The following is a 21,672-nucleotide window of genomic DNA, read 5'->3' on the forward strand; positions in this document are numbered from 1 at the left end:
AAACTTATGTAAAATGTGGATGACACAACTATTGGCTTTCAACATCTGCAATCATCACCAAATCTCAAGAGCATGTTCTATTTGCATTGGTGTTCTTTACTTGTGAGCTTTTTTAGTTTTGGGAGTGAGTATTCAGTAGCTGGGCTGCTCAGACTATTTGGTAAGGCTGTAGATTACAGACCGCAACATACAGCATAACTACTCCAGTGTTACGATGTCATTTTTTGTACTAACGTTGTACCAGTACAGTACACATCAATGCATATATGTAGGTACTGAGGAGCAAGACGTGAAGTTATAGAACAAAGGAGTAACAACTGAGGATCTTGCAAAGAACTTATACTGTAGTTATTTTTTAACTAGGCTACGGGTTACTGTTCTACTGTTATGTGGTATGTATGACGTACTGATCAATAATCTAGATGTTTGGGACAATCTTAGACATACTTTATGCAGTTGTTCTTATTTAGTTACTGTGTAACTACTCTATTACAATAACAGAGTATAGTACAACAACAACAAAGTTTCAGGGAACGATGACTGATGACTTCTTTATCATTTAATTCTGATGTGATTTTATATTTATATATGACATTTGTGAGGTTACCAACAAACAAGCAAACTAAATTGTTCCTTTATCATTTTAGGGTACACTGTCGGCCTCTGAAGACTGACTCAGCTGTCGTTCACCTCGCTGGCAAACTTAATGGATGCTCGTATATGGCCTAGTTTTGCTCCTTATTTCAGTGAGCACTGTGTGTCTTACATTCAATGAACAGCTACAGCTTGTGTTGCGTATTAAACCGAGAGCGCAGTTCTGTTTATTGTTGAGCTGAAAAGCAGGCTCACATGGTTGTAGCTGAGAGCCAGTTGCCCACTCTCTGCACTCACTAGCCTCAAACTGCCTGCTTGTGTGATCCTCTCCTGCTAGCTTTGAGGTATATTTCTGATGCAGAGTCAGTGCTGCTGTTGTCCTGTGGCTGCTGGAGAGGACGTGACAGCTGCTGCAACACAACCTCCTGGACCTTCTTGACTATTGCAACCAAAATACCCACATCCACGTTTTTTTACATGGTGCTCTCTATATAGACACTTTTGTTTTGCTGACCAGTGCTTCATTTCTGAAACAAAGACAATTAATGGAGTCCTGCTCAAGAGACAGTTGTTGCCTTTGAAGATCATTTCAGTGCTTCCATTTCATGGACTGAAAAAGGACTCATTAAGTTAAAAGGGCAAGTTAATACATTTCCGGGTTTACCTTGCAAGTGTACTGATATAGCATTAAGATCATTATTCATTATTATTATTTCTCATTTATGTCATTATTATTATTGTTATTTATAATTATTATCATAAGTTACAGTAACCCTTAAAGGAATGAAAACAGGAGGGGTTTATTTGGGCTTTATTATATTTACACAACATATTATATACTATACTTTTTAATAACACTTATACTGTATGGTCAAATTCATTTTCCAATGGCATTGCAATATAATTCAATTTAACCTCAGACCAAATGAAACTTTTGGATTTGCATGATGTAATGAATAAATATTGCAACACTCAAGGGGGTTATTTTTTAATTCCAAGATCACAGTATAAAACAGCTGAATTGTTACCCCCCTTATTCCATGACTTTAAATCTTGTTCCCCAGCACCTACACATATGTATTGATACGTACCACACTGGTACACTGTTAGTACAAAAGACTACACTGTAACTTTTATGGTGATCATTTATTATGTCAGAATATTCCATTGTAAGCCTTTACTAGTCTTTCTCAAGTATTCCTTGTCACATGAAGACTATTGTATATTCAACCTGCAGTTGACCTTGGCTCTAAATTAACTGTCCAGTGGCTTGGTTCACAGAGTACAGCTTCAAAACTTCGCACTTACTGTGTCCTCCCTGTGAAACACTTATTCTTTTACCATTCCTGTCTTAAAGCAGGAGTGTCTCTGTGTGGGAGTACTTAAAGCCGATCTGCTGTTCAGGGATCAAAAGCACAAAGAAACTGAGACTCATAGAGAAACCCAGTTTTGCAAGTCATTCCTCTGAACTGGAAAAATGAGTCTCATTGCTATACTGAAAATACTGTGATTATATATCATTATGTCATCAAGCACAATGATTCTTGTTTACAGAAAAACAGCGCATCACTTGAACTGATCAGCAGTCAACATCTCATCACATCTATAAGAACACAGTAAGTACAATGTCTGTATAATTTAACTAAATACTTCAATCTTTCAAGAAAAATCTTTTTTAGGGCTTTTTTTGTTGTTGTTGTTGTTTTGCTTTGTTTTTTTTTTTGCATAAACACGTAACATCCCAAACATCAAGTCCCCACCCCCCTGTGCCGCGACAGTGCCACAGTCACAGCTGTGGAGACATTTCAGTTCCTTGGTACCACAGTCTCCAATCAGCCATCAACATAACCATAACCAAGAAAACCCAACAGAGTTTGTTCTTCTGTTCCATTCTTCTCCTACAGCTGAATAGGCTCAATCTGAAACAGGCAGTGTTGATCCAGTTACAGCGTTGAGTCTAGCCTCTCATCGTTCATCACTGTTTGGTATAGAGCAGCAAACAAACAGGACATTCAGAGGCTGCAGTGCATCGTTCACTCACCCTAAAATATCATCGGCCGCAGACTGGTCCCCATTGATCCACTGCACACCACCAGGGCCGAGAGGTCCAGAGACAAGATTCCCACCATGAAACACACTCTTTGATCTTCTTCTCCCAGACAATATACTGAGATCCATAAAAACCTCCCCCAGCAGACACAGAAGCAGTTGTCCTGCTAAGTAGCTGAACTGTTGCTAACAAACTGGACTACGCTACACAACACATTCTACCTCAACTGTTATATAATGATGTAACTTGGTTGCACATCCTTCATCCAATCCTTGCACTTGTCACTATCAAATACGTGTTATCTCACTGGACTTCATATTGCACATTAGATTCCACCCTCACTGTCATTGGGGTTCAAGTAATGCTAATTGCTGTCAGCTGGAATAAGCTGGAAACATGAAACTAGCTGCAACAACTGGAATAGTTTTGAAGTCCTTCCCAGTCAGCCAGATGGTGGCGCTGTAGTTAACACCCAAACACCCCTCACACCCTAAGTCCAATGAACTTGAAACTTGAAAGTCCAGCTCAGTGTGATAACTAGCATAAACTGAAAAACAGTCAAGTGACATTTTTGGATTTTGACTGTATCTACACCAAAAGGGTACACAGCATTGGAGGAGACACACATTTCTGTTATAACTGAGCAAGATCGGTTGAAAAACACTGCCATCAACCAAAAAGAATACAATTGACAGGGCTTAGCAGGAAAATGGCCATAACTCATTAGCGATTTTTGTCTAGTCATCATAATTCTGGTTACATATCATCAGGCTGTGTTTGGGAATAGGCCTACTGAAGCATTTTGAGCCCAGCCATTAGGAGGTACCACAAATACCGAAAACCCGGTGTACCTCAAAACCCAGGAAAAAATTTTGGCAACTTAGCTGTGCATACTCTTGGGCCAAGTGTTAACTGAAATCTGAAGTACCATATTGATTCATGCAAGTGAGCATGGCCCATCATCTATTTGCTCAGAAATCAGGATGCATTCGAGCAATCCTGACTAAACTCTCTGGAGGCATCTCGCCCGGTCTCCTGAACATACGCACAGTGTGTCCTCTGATTCAGATGAAGGGGAGAAAAAAGACGGAAAACACTGAGTGCACAATTATCCAAATGCTGCATCTTTTATGACGATGAAACAAGTGTGTGATGGGCCTCGCTGCTTGTGTAAGGACAACTAAACTCGCTCTTTGTGAAGCCTCAGTGCAGTTAAAGAAAACATAAAATACATTCAAGTTGGGCATAAGTATTAAGAAATGATCACATTCTCTTTTCCCAACTTTTTTAAACAGATAATTGCAAACTTATTATAGCCACTTGTCAATGGCTATCAATTGAAACTCATGTATGACAACAGCCAAATGAATGCTCCTGGATCCTCCCGGCCTCTCTCCTGCGCAAACCAAATGGTGTTTTGTGAAAATTTGTAACAAAAGGCAGATTGTCACCAGAGGTTTTAGCTACGCTCAGATTTCCAAAAACATTATTTGGGTTTCTATTATCAGTGGAATACACAAGAGAGTGAACAAACAAAAGTCAGCTTTCAGATGATCACATTCTTGTCAGAATCAGATCAGATTTGTGGAGGGTCAAAGGCAAGCTGTTTCTCATACACACATTTCCGTGCTTTCTGTGAAATCAAATGTGATTCTTCCCTCTTGCTAAACTCAGTGTGTGACAGAGTTTGTGGTGTGTTGGCAGAATACTAATCCTCTTGGGTCGTGTGGTGCTGAGCCTCCAGAGGCGCTTGCTGTTTCACTTTACAGTGTAACCTGCTTCTGTCAGGATATTTATATTTCACTTTGACTGTATTTAATAAGGGTGGTTAACTTCCGCTTAGCAGTGTTTTCTTGGGATTTGCTGTTACATGAGGGATGGGTGGAGGTTGGCTGTGGACTAACAAAAAGAAAAAAACAACAAAGCTATACCTTAATTCCACATACTCCATTAGCAAGACCAAATATTGTTATAAACCTTTACCCTCATTTTGACTTTGTGGACACAAGACACGAAGCGCGGTTACAGCCCACTATGCCTTCAATTTCATTGTGATAGGCAATAATTCAGTAAGACAAGCTGTGCATGTGTAACTTCATAATGTTGATGTTCATGTTATGTCATATTCAACTCGTTAAAGCTGCACCAAATGCAGTAATAACAATTAATCAAGCTCATTGCTCATGGTTACAAACTCTCTGCAGTCCTTTAAAGCATCTCTCAGCTTTGTGTTTGGTCATTTCTTGCCTTATTTTGTAAGTGATGCAGATATAACTATTTTTTGTATTCAGATTGCACAAGATATCGTATATATCTATGTATGATTCTAGGGTGAGCCTAAAGAAGCCTGTGGCAAAATCACATATTTGCACTTGTGAACATGTGAGTTTATGAAAAAGTCTCTCAGCATGCACCATCTTGTTTTTGTTTTTTGCAGCGGCGTACCTGCCTTGACGTGCAGTGAATTCACTGGGTTCTTTAACAGCCAGAGGAAGCCAGTGTAAATGACACAACAGCAGCTAAACCGTCATTATCAGTTGTTGTCAGAGGTGCAACAATGTTAGCATTTGCATACATTAGACTAAGTCAGCAGGGCTGTTTGCTCAGAGATAATGAAGCCAGCAGTGACTCTGGACACCTGGAAGGGGCAACCTAAAACAGCTCACCTATCTGACGGTTCTGCACCACATTTCAAATGGAAATCTGCCTCTGATGACAGTTTCAACTGGAGGCCAAATATTGCCACATTGAATATTTACAAGCAATATCAGCTGTAAATGCAAAACCCATGTGTGTGTGCTGTACATACACTACCACAGATATACAGTATCTCAAATAGTACTGCATCTCCAATTCAGAAGTGGGTTGTGGACAAGTAATCCTCCCCCTCTGTTCCAAACTGTCACAAATCACTGTTAAAAAGCACATTTGTTTTATGATGTGACAACACTGTTGTTAAGATTTCGTTAGAGTGCAAACATGACTTGGCTAGGTTTATGGTAGCATTACTGTTTGGACTGAATTGATTACTTTGTCAGGGTTAGGGGACCTTCGTCATCATGGTTCCTATACTAAACACATCGTTAAGGATGGGGAACAACAGCGGTCATGAATAAAAGGAGCTAATGTTGTTGACTGTCAGTTGAAGAGAGGAAATGAAGAGCAATCTCGCATGTTTAAGTCTGACAACTCCTCTATCCTCCCCCCTCTGTTCAGTGGACTTATAATGTCACCTAACATCCTCCTTTAGTCCCATTGTAATTCCTACAACAGCTAGAGGGCGCTGTCACTGATACATAAACAGATTATGTTTTGGGGTGTTTGCTGAAACGTCTAATGCTGTAGGAGAGATAGTTTTGTTGTGGAAGTAGACGTTCTGCACAACATTAACTTTCTCTCAATTCTGAGAGATATATCACCTGATAAGTAAAGTGAGCAGCTGAGATGTGGCAGACTAGAGACAGGAGACGTCAGATTATGCATCCTATAATCAGACAGCTGAGCAGTCCTGAGCAGCAGTGCCTCCCTTCTTTGAGTAGAAATAGTGTTTAATGTTTTATTCTTGACATGCATCACAGTGCAGACGCTGCTGTCATATACCATTGCCAACTATGACATGAGATACAATACAATTAAAACTGAAATGGCACTGGATTGATGCGATCATATATCAACATTTATGTATATTGTTGATTTCTATCTGCCTCTGGCAACTAATTTGTTGTCCTGTGTGTTCTTATTGTTTGTTGAGATACTGTCATGTCCCACGGTCTTTGGCTCAGCTCTTTCAGAGCTATGAAACCAGGAATTTATTAATCACCACACCACACACTGATCTGTTTTCCACTTCACTCAGCCCTCTTTGCACTTTGCACTGCTGAACATACATAAACCGAAACAGCAGGTGTGCTTGGACACACCTGCATAGTCTGTGTGCACTTGCTATTTCTGTTGCTGTGTTTTCAGGTGTAAATTGAGGTTGAGTTTCATTTACTCCTTAAAATCTGATAATTTTGTCAGTTACGGGGTTTATTTTTTTATAGGTGAGAGTGGCTGTCAGGAGGTAGAGCGGTCGTCCACTTATCAGAATGTGGTTTGATCCCTGGCCTTGACAGTCGACATGTCGACATATGCCACTCCTGATGCTCTGCCATTGGTGTGTGAATGATGAGCAGGTGACCTCGCCACCATCGTATAAATGTGTGTGTGAAAGGGTGAATGTAAACTTTTTGGTCTTTTGAAAGGTGATTTGTCAAAGGTTTCAAATATAATGCGTGAATTAAAGTGACTGTCACATACCCGTACTCTCACTAGCAGATTTGGGGTGTTTCATATAAGCTAATTCTTGTGCTTAGACTCTGTGTCAGCTCAGGAGTCTGTCTCCAGCTGACATTTCCACGTTTCCATATTTTAAAATGAGAACTCTTTAAAAGACTAAATAAATATGTACTTGACGTCCATGATATAATGCCAAAATACTGAGGCTAAAGCTACATGTTCCAGGTATAACATCATCATCCTCACCAGCTGTTGATCCATGTGATGCTTAAAAGGGAGCAGCACTGTTTGTGTATTTCAGTGTAGAGCTGGTTCACCCCAGAGCATGGTATTAAAGATAAAAATTAATAAAGTATAGCCACTTAAAATGTTATTCAGCCCAATGTTACCCTTTAACTGTTTAGATGCTCAATATAGAAAAATTTGCTTGGACAAGCATTACAGTGGTTAGACACTATGATTGGACAGTTGTTGTTGGAGGAGGTGTTCAGCAAAGAGGGTATTTTAAGGACATCTTGTTTCATAGAGACTGTAGTATTCATATAAATATAGAATACATGACAATAATACCATAAAGAATGAAACACAAAATAGTGTTTCCCCTCATGTAGCCTGCTCTGCCCTCCTTTCCTCCTGCAGCAGCTGAGGCATCCATCAGCATTTGGTGGCTGTCAGTAAAAACCTCAGCCTGAAAAAAAAAATCAATATAATGCCCTGTCTGGGTCTGTCAAGCCATTGTAGGCTTGTTAGTGTACAGACATATGAGGGCTGGTGGTCTGCTTTTCAGTGTCCTGGCCTCCCATGCCGTTTGGCCTGCTGGTGGCCTCATGAACAACAGGCTGATGTCTGAGCACACACAGAGCCATGAAATCAGTGTTGGTACTGTGGAGTTAGGACGTGAATGTAAAATGCTCCCTGATCTTAGTAATATGTGTTACTGTCGAAATGAGTTCATCAGAACAGAGTGCTGAAGAATGGTTGTTGTGGGCTTTTTGGATGGAAGAAGCAGCAAAGCTTCTCGTTGTGCTAGCATGGCTTTTAGACTCTTAGAAGCTGTGTCATTCGTTGAACCCAGGACAATTATGAGCTGGAATAAAGTTAAGCAACAGAAGTCTATTATCCAGAGACTAAGATTCTACAGCCACGCTAGCAATATGTTAACATGCTCGCAATGCAATGGAATAATGTTTACCATGTTCATGTTCATGCTGGCACGGCAACATTTGCTAAATAGCACTAAGCACAAAGTACAGATAAGGCTGATAGGAAGATTATTAGTTTTGCATTTAGGCCACTTATTCAGTGAAATGTTGACCTGATGATGATGCTATATGAAATGTAAGAGGATCACCAATTCATCCTGAGGGAAACATGAATTTCAGAAACAAATTTCATGATAATCCATCCATCAGTTGTTGAGACATTACATTACATTCACTAAAACACACAAATCTCAACCTCATGGTGGAAATGAGTGCGTGTGGTGATGCTTCAAAGTTCAAATTTTGACCTTCTGGTGGAGCAAGAGGAAGACTGATGGGATCACCAAAATCATTAAGATTCATTATCTGGGCATATATATCTGTACCAAATTTCATAGCAAACAACTGTTGAGAGCTTTCAGTCTGGACCAAAGTGGTGTACCAACCGACCAAAAGACCAGAAACAAGTTTCAGATGGATTCAACCAGAACAGACTCAGAGGTGTAATTCCACCAAGATCTGCTGGATTAAAAGCTTTTATGAGCAGACTTTGAAGATTTCATATTTTGGCAATTTCTAGTGGTTTAAAGAAAAAAGACACTGTGGCAGACAGAAAGGGTTGTCAGAGGTGATTACACAAAGCAGATATGACACACCCAACCCAACGGCTGTATGGACTGGTGCAAAAGGGAAATTCTGTTACAGGAATAGTTCAACATTTTGGTAAATACATGTATTTGCTTTCTTTCCAAGAGTGAGATGAGATGCCTAAGTCAATCTCTTGTCTGTGTGTTACAGAGCAGGAGTCAGGATATGGTTATCCTAGCTTAGCATAAAGACTGGAAGCAAGGGGGAAAAGATGGCCTTGGTCTATAAATTAAAAAATACACTTTAAAGGTCAGGAATTAACATGTTGTATCTGGTTTGTTTAATCTGGGGTTTAAAAAATAAATTGTAGACGCCAGTGTGGATGATGGTCTTCTTCACACTTCATACCGTATCTTGTCATAGCCTGCAAATTAAAGACCAGAGTATTAAAACCCCAAAATTAACGATCACTTTTTGTAAAAAGCGCTAATGCTGTGGAAAGTAACTTTTCTGCGCCTGCGCATTTCACAAGCGAGGAAGCACGCTACCAGTCACGTGACACAAACAAACCTCTCTTGATGGTCAGGTCAGACACTGTGAGACGTGGTCCTTCTGTTTATACTTTCAAAATAAAATAACGATATGCAAAGCGCAGTTATGAAAATTAAAATTAAAAAAGGTAGAAGGAGAATGCAAGTAGGTGGAAATAAACAGACCTATCTTTAAAAGTCAATTCCCCAGCATTGCTAAGCTAAAGTCATTCAACAAAGGAGCTACTTTGTATTGGCTTTCAGTCTGTAGCCCACTAATGTATGCTTTTCCGCTAAACATTTGACATAAATGGTTGTAGTGTAATTTCGTTATATTTCATGCTTTATATCTGCCATAACGGTTTTTCTAATCAAGACAAGTCATAGCTATAGTTTTGTTATGGAAGTTCACCCGGACGTTTTCCGCTGGCTAACTGTCGCTAACTTGACGTAGCAGTTAGCATGGTCAAAGTGCAGCAAGCAGGCTGAACGCAGGGTCGTTGGCTCCTACAGGTGGAGCAGGATGGCTCCGCTGAAGTTCTGTGCGAATATTTCCTGGCTGTTCACCGAGCTTCCAGACTTCAGCCAGCGAATATACGCGGCTGCCTCGGCTGGCTTCCGGGCTGTGGAGGCAGCATGGCTGTACGACACCGACCTACAGGAGCTTCAAAGGGCCAGAGAGGCTACAGGGGTGGAGGTGGTCCTCATCAACACCCCGCCGGGTAAACAAACGCCTGTCCTGTCCTGGTCAGCAAGCTGTTTGTTTCAACCAGACAGCACTGATTCTGAAATGGTAGCAATAATTAGCGGGTGATGGTGATGGTAATGATATGGTGTGTGTGTGTGTGTGTGTGTGTGTGTGTGTGTGTGTGTGTGTGTTTTGCAGGAGATGTAAAGGCAGGTGATCTCGGTCTTGGAGCTGTTCCTGGAAGAGAAGGAGAGTTCAGACAGGGTCTGGAATTGGCTTTGAAGTATGCAAGAGCTTTGGGCTGCAAAAGGTGAAGCATCAGAAGAATAAAGATCAGTGGAGAAGTTTGGTATTGTTTGGTCTCAGACCTTCACCCTGAAAGTTCAAGTGTGGAGTTTAATGATTAGTTTGTGCATGCTAAAGGAAAGACTAAGCAGGTTTTTCAAAAAGAAGGCAATTCAGTCTGCTTTGCATGAGATATAAAAAGACAGTTATAATGTTTTAGAAGATAAAACAAGTTAAATTAAATACGCAGAAGAATATTTACTGCTATGTGAAATACACAAATTAATAGCCCCAGATGTGATTTAGTAAATGGCAGGGACCAACAGAAAAGTTTTAAAGGTCCAGTGTGTAGGATTAGTGACATCTAGAGGTGAGGTTGCAGATTGCAACCAAGCGTGTCGGAGAATTTACAGTGGCCACAGAACTTGAGACAAACAGGGCACTGTCTAGAGCCACTGTTTGGTTTGTCAGGTCTGACCTTCTATAGAAACATGGCAGACTCTGTGCAAAGATCATGCTTATGTTGAAGTATATATTTGAGTCGTATCTATTGTTGTATTGGTTTGTCCTTTTATGGACATAGCGCACAAAATTAAAAATGGTTCAAACCCAAGTGTTTTTTAGAGGGAATAATCAAACCTCATTTTTTTTCATTGAACAGCCCTAGTGGTGAATGCATTGTTTTGAGCCAAGGGAAGCTTTTATCTGCTGCATCAGTCTGCTGAAGTTCAGCCTGAGCGTTTGTTCAGAGTACCTTTAGCCCTGGCTCCACCACTGTCACATCGTTTGGCAGGAACCTGCTGAACCAGGAAGTTAAGCCCAGGAAGGAGTGTAGTGCTGCCATGTATTTTTGTTGTTGTTGGTCTGATCATGGACGAATTGACAGTCCCTCATGGGCTAGTGGCTCTCGGGATGTAGAGGCAGTTGATGGTGAGCTGAGCTCAAATCAGTCTGGCTGTAGTGTGTAGCACCAGCCAGTTCTGCAAACAAGTCCTCTATGTGAAGGAGAGGATGACAGTCCATGGTCCAACTCTTACTGGATTCACAGGAATCAACACAAAGCCTCAGGCCTCCTCTGTGTTTCTGTGCCACCACTAGGGGGCTCACCCAATCAGATGCTTCCACTCGATCTATGACGTCTCAGTTGAGCTCCACTGGCACCTCCTTGTGTATACTCAGTAGTCGGCATCTCAGTTTTTGCTGTACAGGTTGCACTGCATTGTGAATGAACCCTTTCACACGTCCAAGCAGAACCAACATTCTGAACACCGTGGATTTCTGGGTGGCGGTAGGGGGTGCTTTTTGTTTACCTCCTTGGTGTAGCTCACTTAGCCATCAATGATGCTGATCTTGAGCACTTTAGTCAAATCCAGGCCCAGTTCAGGTGATCCAGCTCTAACTATGCAGAAGGATGCTGGAACTTTGTTGTATGGATTTGCAGTAGCAGCTGCTGCTGTTCCACAGCCAGCGACAGGTGAGTGAACAGTTTCACTTCAGGTTTTGTGAGTTTACAGTTTGCAAAATGCTGTCTGTAAATTGTCTCTGGTTGGATAGATACATAAGCTGCAGTATCAACAATTAGCTCAAGGACCTGGGAACGCCCCTCCGGTGCTTAGATGTTGATTTGACAGTTAATTTTGTAAAAAGCTGCAGCCCCAAGCGTGATATCATCAACACAGAGCACAGCTAACCCTGGAACTACAGCTTCCCTCACCTCGCTCATTTGCATACCAAGGCAAAATATTCACTTTTTATGCAGTTATTACATTTATCTTTTGCACCTGGGCAGTCTTTAGCATTAGCCAAGTGTGTATTAAATCCACATCTGAAACAATGGCATTGCTGCTGGTTACCATTTGTGTGATTGTGATGGCCTTGAGGTGCAGGTGTGGGTGCTTGAGCAGGTCGAGCTCTGAAAACGTGTGTTTGGAACATCAGCAGCTTGTATCGGAGCAGTCTGGACCGTGCTGGCAGAAGAAAGCAGTGTGGCTTTTTTTAACCTCCACCTGGCGTGTGATTGTCAAGGCTTCACCCAGCGTGAGATTTTCTTCCATTGGTAACTTGTCTTTGACAGTGGTGAGGTAAACATGAGCATTTTGATGATCTGGCATCAGCTCCTTTTCCATCGGTGCTGACCCGCACAGCGTAGGGCAAAGCCACCACATACTGCGTCGTGGTTTCATAAGCTGTTTGAAGCCGCTGTCTGAATGTGTGCCTCATGCTAACACATGAACTTAAAGGACAAATGCTCTTCAAGCACGGCCATTGCCGCCTCAAATGTCGCAACTCGTTCCACTAGAGTGTAGAGAAGCCGTTGTCTGGCCCGGGGCAATGTAAACCTGAAAGTCACCTAGAACCTGACCATGTGTCTCCTCAAGCATTTATCACGAGCACGCACTTGATTTCCACCACTTATTAAAGCAGTATTGGCGGTTCACCAACGTTATGAATAAAGGGCAGTGGACCCACTATCTCCAGAGGCACAACACTGTTAGCATACATGGTTTTTCTGCACTCTGATTCCCTCTACGTCACTCTGCCATCTTCCTCTACACTGCACAGCATCAACATGCACTTCCAGCGCCTCTGTGGTTTTAACACAGGTTGTTGGTGCAGAAAGGTATGTAACTGTAACTCGCTTCACAGTTTTCACTAGGGTACTACAGATCAGCTAATATCAAATCCCAATTAGATGATACGCAGGTAGAAGATTAGCTAAATATGATCATTTGCTAATCCTTTAGGCCAGTACTCAATTGAAAACAATGTAGTTTTGACCTTTATTTATTTTTGTAAATATTCTGAATTTGATGTCAGTAACATGGAACATTCCACAAAATCTTCTCAGAATTTCAGGAGCAACACTGGTGTTTCTTTGAGTATAAAATTGTGTTAGTGCACATTATAGACCTAATTGTAAACACGTTTCATGAAGGTGGACCAAAGATTTATTTTCTCTAGCAGATGCAAACCAACTAAAACTTGACACATCTACTTTGTTTAGGCTTACATGTGTTCAACAGTTGAGCAAAGGATAATAAAAGACCTGCAACACTTGCAAGGGTGTCATCATTTTATTGAAAAGAAAAGATGATATCCAGTCCAGCTAGCCATATACAGCACATCCACTCTAATCATCACAGCACAGACGGGGCAGAAACTGAAAGTCTGTTTACTAATTCATCTGCAGTGTTTGTGTTGACAAGACATCAGCCTGATATCTGCAGACAGCCGGCTAGCGAGCGTTAGGTACCTGCCAGAGACTGAGTGAATAAAGCAGAGCCCACACACTGTCCAGTCAGCTCCCACGGCTTCACGTCTCATACCCGGAGATTAGATCTTGTCAATATGCATGAAGTGAGAGCTCGACTGTTGTCAGTCTGTCCCTCTCATAGATAACTGACCATCCTGCCTCAACTGAACACTTAACTCACGGTCTACTGGACTGTTGATGAGACAACTGCTTCTTTTTCACCACTTGTGAACCCACTCTTTTGGTTCTGTACCCCTGGAAGCAGGATTTTGGATTCACTGTCACTTGCGAATCGACTTAACTTGCTCCTCTTTTAGTTCATGTTCATGCACAGTTGGCGCAGGGCGGCTTATATAACCAGCAATCATCTACATCCATTTTTAACTTAAAACATCTTGTACTGAGTTGCACAGACTTGTTATGCATCATGCAACCCTAACTGAACCACTTCCACAGTATATGTCTATATGTATGTGTGTGTGTATCTATATATACTATCTACTATAGAAACATGGGAGACTCTGTGCAAAAATCATGTTCATGTTTAAGTATATATGTACAAGTATTATCTATTGTTGTATTGGTTTGCTCTTTTATGGACATAATGCACAAAATTAAAAATGGTTCAAACCCAAGTGTTTTTTAATGGGAATAATCAAACCTCATTTTTGGCCAATTTACACAGTATATGTCTATATATATGTGTGTGTGCGTGTGTGAATCTATATATACTTATGAAAACTCTGCCAGAGGTCGACATATATGGAAGAATAAAATAATGTATGTTAAAAGAATCTGCCTGTGTGTGTTGTGATGGGGAAACAGTCGTTACGTAACAGTCCCTGTTGTTATGAAAGAGTATAATGCAGGTCTTCACCTTTTCAAATTTGCATTTGTGTGTTAAGTATCTTCCATGATTTTATCAGGATCCACCTGATGGCAGGGAGGATTCCTGTGGGCTCACACAGAGCGGCAGTTGCCAAGGAGATGGAGGCCATCTTTGTGCAGAACCTCATCTATGCTGCTGATATCCTCTCAAAGGTGGGTTACCTTTCCTGTCCTCAGCAGTCCCAGCAGTATGATGTACTGGAAGTGCAAAGTTAAAGAAGGATAGATGTAAAGTTAAAACTAATGGAAGATATTTAAATATAATGTAACTGACATTTACACAGAAGATACATACGATACAATATACCACATGAAAGAGAAGTAGAGGTGTGAAAGTCTGCAATCTGCAAGTCTGAAAAACTGGTGGATGTCCATGCTGGTGGGTGTAAGCCCCCACTGTAGTGTGGTTAGCCTGGAGCACAGAGGCCACGCTGTCTGGTAAGGAGAGGTGTGTCCTGAGCTGTTATATGATGCTCAGTAAACAAGAAAGTTAAATTTGACCGACACTTTTAAAAATCACACAATGACACGTGAGTTAGCATCATAAAAGACGAGTAAACATTATATTGTATTTAAAAAAAGGTTTGTAAACAGCATTTATGTGCATTTATCCGCCACTACAGCCCCGACCCCCCCTGATTACATGGTTCCTAATAGTGATTTTCTCAATGGAGCACAGCTATCCCCTGATGAATGCTGTGAAATGTAGGCATGCTTCTGTACTTCTTCCTCATAGGAAGGAATCACTGGTTTGATTGAACCAATCAACACAAGGATTACAGATCCCAGGTATTTTCTGGACTCTCCTCATCACGGTAAGACACTGTGTCCCGTTGAGATGTGCATGTGCAACAGTGCACTGACTTGTTGCTGCTGTTGTCAGAGCCAGTCAAATCAGGCAACCGCAACAAAACTGTCTAGAAATGGTCAAATCTTGTTTTTCCACAAAAATCCCTTTAGGTCCAGTGAAATAATTGAAATGAAGCAGTTTTTATTGATCTATTCATCTTAGAGTGGTTGAGACTTGATTTGAGCACAGGATGCATGCAGAAACAGCAGAATGAAGTGCAGTGTCAGTTAACACTCCTCTCTACACAGCAGAGCTATCAATTATTAGATGCTAAGTGAAGGCCACTTTTCCTGTTTTTCATGTTCTTCCATCTCCTTCCATCATCACACGTGGAAATGTAATGTGTTCACGTGAATGTGAATGAGTTCTAATAGCAGATATGATGCAGTACACCAGTGTTTGATGAAGGCATCTGTCTGCCATGCATCATGTCTGGCTTCCTGTCATGAGTTCTTTCTCAGCTGATCTACATTTTGGTGTTTGTAGCAGCTGCAATACTGGAGAAGGTTGGAAAGCCAAATATCAAGCTGCAAATGGTGGGTGTTCAAAATTAGTTTTCACGTCAATGTAAAGTAACAAAAAAGTTCTTACTTTAACAGATGTCTGATCTGTTGCAGGATGTCTTTCACTGGCAAATAATGGATGGAAACCTGACACAGAACATACACAAGTATTTCCCCGTAATAGGTGAGTAAGACTTGGTGTGAGGTTAATATCACCTACAAGTAGATCCTCATACAGAGGGCTAGAGAATGATGAGAAGGTAGGAACGGGTGGGGGAGTGTGGGGAGACAACATATGTTGATATATGTATATATATACTAGTGTATATCGTCTCGCTGCACATTAACAATGTGTTTGATTAAAGGATAGGAGACTCTATGTTGTAAGAAGTCTTAGTAGTTGAAGTCACAGCATACAGCAACTGATTACCTCTGCTGTTGACTGTGGGTGGGCAGCCACAGAGTTTTTAGAGAACATGCAGGACCTGGAAGGTAGGAAATCACGATAAAAACAAAATCACAATGTCTAATATTTATGTAGACTTAAAGCAGCAAACAATTACTATTTCTACCAAAGTCAATTGATAGCTGTTCTTGAACCATTTGGAGTACAAGCATGGCTTTGGTCTCTTCTGAAAGGAAGCACTCTGATCTTTTAACTTTGGACAGGGGGTTTGAAAGTGCACAATATCAATACAACTTCATCAAATGCGATGGCGTGCTCTGACTGTTGTTGGGTGCTGTTGGATTGTGGCTTGTGACACTGAAAGTTTAGAAAAGAAACAAAAGAAGGAGAAATGCGACAGTCATGTCAGCGTACAATTTGTGCTATAGCACAAGTCTGCACCTGTCACAATCCCCCAGGATAAACACAGATAATACCAATATACCAATATATATACCAATATATATATAATTTACCAATATAGCGTTAGCATCCTCGGCTACCAGCCAGGGACGCAGAGACGCTGTGAACACCTCCAGGATGCCTCTGTCATTTTTCCACCCCAGTTTAGATGAAACCAAGAACATTTCCATATGAAGAAAGCCTCAGTGGCTGCATTCCCGTGGGGACCACAGACGGGGGTCACTTCTCCTCCGGAGCTGTAATGGGAAAAGTTTGAGTCAAGCACAGAGGACAGACCCACAGTTTGAGACGTACACATGGGCTACCAGATGTTCTGGTTTCAGGTGTTTACATTTCTTTACACACAAGGCTCTGAGAAAAACCTCATACTGCTGAGTCCAGCTTCCACCAGTCTACATGTGCTTCCTTCAGAGAAAGTTGGAATTGCCAGTATGAGAAATTTACCCTCATTTCTGTGACATTCTCACAAGTCTACAAGCCGTGTTTTCCCAGGAAAAAAAAATACATTTTTAACCGTTTTCAGTCACAGGAAGCCACGAACATGAGACAACGAGATTTTTTTGAGGTTGCATCCAGAAGTGAAGGTTTTGATATGCAACATTATGAGAGACGCGCTTCTTAACAGGCCTGCTGACATCCAAGAGTTTTGCTGCAGATTACTTCACCAAAACAAACCTTCATATGATTACTGGCTCCAAAAAGGAAGCAAATAGTGACGTGGAGTGAAACATACCCAACAGTCATGGTGCTTCCCCATTGTGCCTTTGTCTATTGTGCAGCTTGAATCCAGCACTGTGTTCTGTCTAACAGTTGTTAAAATGTGACTTTAGCTTTGACGTGCACAAGCAGCTGGCCTAAGAGACTGTTAGAGTGCAGGAGAGAGTAAAGGCAATTCCACGTGCCTTGAGACCTGGTCCCACCACCAGTCTGCATGGTCTTGGGAAAGGGACTTCTATCTCTTCCACTGTGTTAACACACACACACACACAGAGGAAGGACGTGTAAATGCCTCTGTAGCTCAAATTGTCCCATGTGCACTATTTCCATATTTGCCGGAATGTGGAAGAGAGCTTGTGGGTTATTGTTGGAGGGATATTGTATTTGCACTCCACTTCTCTCAGAATGTACAATTTAGAAGTGTTGATTGAACTCTATGATTATTTCAGAGGATACAGAAAGCTGTTTCTGACAATTACGCACCTTGTTGCCTTTTGGTTCCTGCTTGTGATGTCATCAAAGTCAGTCTCCCATACTTTCACATGTCAGCGCTTTAACAGACAAATATATGAAGTAATTCACTGTTAGCATTCATGCTTTCTTTTTACTGTGATCATCCACATTCATGCTGCTGATCTCCTCACCCGTCACTGAGGTAATGTGCGTCTGATACCACGGTGTTGGTATTGTTCCTACAACATCATAATTATGCTGCTCCATCATTGCAAATGAGAGAAATTAGCCTCTTCTTACACTGGGACAACATTGTGAAAGGGTCTGTTTGAACCAAAACCATGATCTAACCAAGTATTTTTGCTGTGTGACAGAAGCTGCAGAAGAAGCCCCCTTAAGTGTAAAACTAAGTATAGCAAGAAGTTCCACCCAGGACATGAACCCCGCTCACCCATGCTTGATCCATTCATTCACCATGACCTGCTAGTGTTTTGGACTGTGATCACTTGAAGTGACGGTCCTGGGACAACATTTATGATGTTGTGGGAACAGCACCAACCAATACAGCAGCATCAGACGGACCGTAATGGCTGAATTAACCAAGGAACAACTTTGTTCTAGATACTGACCAGATGCAAGCTCCCCATGTTATGTAGCTGAGCTAGCTGCATTCATCGTGCTGATCCGGTCACAACTAAGTTGCTCACTTTAACAACCAATCTAATAAACAAAGATAAACTTTGTATGCCAACAAACACCAATAACTGCAAGTAATTTGAGGTAAATGTAGGCCCAGTGACAGAAGTCTACGAGAGGGTCGCAGCTCTCTTTTTCTCCAGCTCTGGATCGGCCTGTAGATCAACCCCATTTGTCACCGATCCAGACATTTGGGTGAGTATCAAATCGGCATATCCCTACTCTTAATATAACACTGACATAAGAAAAGATTAATACAACATTAGTGTTCATTTGTAGTGGTGTTTGTGTCCACCTGTCTCTTTGCTGCTAGATGCTAACTGTGTTGACCAGCTGGTCTCATGCAGGTCATGTACAGTGAGTGTATCCGAGCTGCTTTTGATGAAAGCTGTGAGACTGCATCAAAACAGTGAAGTCATGAGCCATGAAACCAAAACACTGAACTGAAAGAGTCTAAAATGGTCTGTAGAGCTGAAGGGATCTGCAGAGACGGGGATAATTCTCTCTGGGTTCAGCACAATGAATGACACCTTTCATATCACACATTTGCCCTGTTGATGTTGATATTAAAATAACAAGTCGACAAGCAGACCGCTGTGGACTAAAGAGCGTGCTCGGTCAAGCCTTTGGAGGTGATGAACATGAAAAAGGCACCAGCAGTCTAAGAAGAAGTCTTGTCTTTCTCAGGTCATGTTCAGATTGCTCAGGTTCCAGGCAGGAATGAGCCGAACAGTGCTGGAGAGCTCAACTACAGCTACCTGTTCAACACTCTGGAAAATCACGGCTACCAGGGATACATAGGCTGTGAGTACAAGCCACAAGGTCAGTGCTCTCTTTATTGGAAGAATTCTGAAACCTATTAAGAAAAGAAATGTTGATCATCCTCTCTGTCCTCTCCAGGCTCCACAGAGGAAGGTCTGCATTGGCTCAAAGATTATTGCACACACAGCAAGTGATGAGCACGGGCGTCCACAAAGCTGCGTGCATGTGCTCGTTTTACTCAACACAGTTTTTCTTTTTCCTTGATGTAATTCCATGTATATACACACAATCTTAACAAAGACGTCGTTGTACATTTTGTTGAGAGAGACAAGTGGTTGGATTCAGTGAAGTTTTCATTCAAGCACACACATTAATTGAAAGAAGAAAACGGTTTGAAGGCTCAGACCGATAAAGACTTAACTGATAAAAAGAAAAACAGACTGTTGAACTCACGTGTGATTACATAGTTCATCTTGAGCATAAAATGATTCGTTTTCTCTGTAGCTCTGCCTCGACTGCTGCTCAGTATGTATCATTAATGCTGCACCATGCAGATCTCTGTCAGGAAGGCATTGGATAGTGTTCAGCAAAGCATTCATTCTTTGTTTCCAGAGACCCGAGCGGCCTCTTTGGCTCACTGAGGTGATAAGTCCTAGCCTCTGTAGTCTCATTAATATTGAACCCTCATAGATGATTCCAATGATTCTGGTTGATTAGAGCTCTTCCCAGGACTGTGTGGGAGTGTGCAGATCGTGCTTGATTGATCTCCACTCGACTCTCACACATTAGATTAACTTACACTGATGTCCTGCCCCCCTCTTCCTGTAACACACACTTGTCGTGATTGGTAATCACTGTGCTGTTTGTTGTGGATGTTGCATCACTAGATGAACAGTAAGTGGACACATCACAATTCAAAGGTATTATAGGTCATACATCACTAAGGGAACGCATATTCCCACAACACTCGGCGCTAATCCTGGTCAGCAGTATGTCCAGTCTGAAGCTGTGTGCATTCAGCACTAAAACTAGCACTTCACGTAAGGTTAACAGCTCATCTGTCTATTATTTACAGCTGAGTTATCACATCAGGATTGTTTCTCTAACTTTCCTGGTCTTTTAATGCTCTTTAACGGAGGAAATAACATACTGTGAATCACACTGAGCTGACATCAGATTCTCTCAGTCACCAGTGAGGAGCTGCATGGCTAAAAGCTCAGTGATCATAACGATTCAGTGAAGCAAAGCTGTTCCTCACTGTCCTGTTTCAGCTCTATTACATTCATGGGAGAGAGCTGAACCATGATCAGCACTCATGATTGGCAGAGTGCTCATGATATGATGGTACTCATGATTGGTTGCCATGGAAGTCCAGCAACAGACAGCACATTATTTCTGCAGCTACACAGTAGCAGTTAATCTGAAGGTGGAGAACCTACAGCATTGCACTTCAGTAAGATGCTGAAAGGAGTGTCCCACTGATTATTGTAGTGTTGCACTCGTCATGTCTTCTCAGTCTTGATGGACAGTTAAAAAAAGATTAGGATTGAGGCAGCAGATATCGTCTTTTCCGCTCCACATATTCATCCTCCTGATGCCTACAATACCCACAGTGCAACTCGACTGGCAACAGTCGAGTCAGAGATTCAGGTGTGTTATGCTGGTGTTTAACGTAGCCCTGAGTCTGTGGCCTTGGGCACAGATGAGCAGCAGGCTGCAGAGGTCCGGTAAGCTCGTTACTTTCTAACCTCACCCCAACTGACCGTTTTCATATTCAGCTGATCGACTCAAAAGACATTTGCAGTTTTCCAACCACTGTATTGTACTGTACATTGTAGGGTTTAGATGACTAGTGGTTCAGGTTGTGTCTTTGTTAATCGTTAATTGATGATAGACACTTTTATTTCTTTCATTTATATTATCCCCAACTTTAAATTGATTTAATCCTATTGTATAACATATATATATATACAGTATTAACATTTTTACTGTAAAAAATAAATTGTGATATTTCTGCTTAAAGATATGAATCATTTCTTTAACTTGTTAAGATTCTCTTCAATTATAATTAAATTAGCATTTATTTTATATATCATTTATTGTTGTTTTTCAGGTGCATGTGTGTGTGTAAAAAAAGACAACAATAAAAAAATGTCCCTCCAGTGGATTAATAAAGAACTTCTTCTGATTGTGTCGTGGAGCAGGCTGCTCACTGTGACCATCTGCTCTGCCTTTGATAGGATGCTGATGTTACTGCTGGTTGCAACATTTGATTGGCTGCATCAAAATAAGGTCTCCATCCCTCTTGGTTTCTGTTTTTTAAATCAAAAAATGAACTCAGTTATCCATGTATGACAGACAGGGTCTTATTCATCTGATCGCAGTATGTTTAATCCATGTCAAACTCCCACATAACGTACTTGTTGTTGTACTTTTGTTCATGTAAAAATGATTCAACACGTCATTC

General features: G+C 41.3%; 1 protein-coding gene across 2 annotated transcripts; it reads left to right on the forward strand.

Annotated features, from left to right (window-relative positions):
* Positions 1 to 9,715: 9,715 nt before the first annotated feature.
* hyi (hydroxypyruvate isomerase) lies at positions 9,716 to 21,494 on the forward strand. Of its 2 annotated transcripts, none has more exons than XM_041935156.1 (8): positions 9,716 to 9,964; positions 10,129 to 10,240; positions 14,395 to 14,509; positions 15,093 to 15,171; positions 15,693 to 15,742; positions 15,824 to 15,893; positions 19,131 to 19,265; positions 19,344 to 21,494. In XM_041935156.1, the coding sequence occupies exons 1-8, from the start codon at positions 9,766 to 9,768 to the stop codon at positions 19,397 to 19,399; spliced, it is 816 nt and encodes a 271-aa protein (XP_041791090.1). In that variant the 5' UTR covers positions 9,716 to 9,765; the 3' UTR covers positions 19,400 to 21,494. The 2 variants fall into 2 exon arrangements, with proteins under 2 accessions (XP_041791090.1, XP_041791091.1); XM_041935157.1 differs by having other exon boundaries at positions 15,696 to 15,742.
* Positions 21,495 to 21,672: the final 178 nt, after the last annotated feature.

Source organism: Chelmon rostratus, chromosome 4 (assembly GCF_017976325.1).
Source record: "Chelmon rostratus isolate fCheRos1 chromosome 4, fCheRos1.pri, whole genome shotgun sequence".
Lineage (NCBI taxonomy): Eukaryota > Metazoa > Chordata > Actinopteri > Chaetodontiformes > Chaetodontidae > Chelmon > Chelmon rostratus.

Bases quoted from the DNA above. Each gene is read 5' to 3' on its own strand.
- hyi (XM_041935156.1), top strand. From the start codon at position 9,766: ATGGCTCCGCTGAAGTTCTGTGCGAATATTTCCTGGCTGTTCACCGAG. The intron at 9,965-10,128 runs GTAAACAAACGC...TGTGTTTTGCAG, and splicing joins CCTCATCAACACCCCGCCGG to GAGATGTAAAGGCAGGTGAT. The intron at 14,510-15,092 runs GTGGGTTACCTT...TCTTCCTCATAG, and splicing joins CTGCTGATATCCTCTCAAAG to GAAGGAATCACTGGTTTGAT.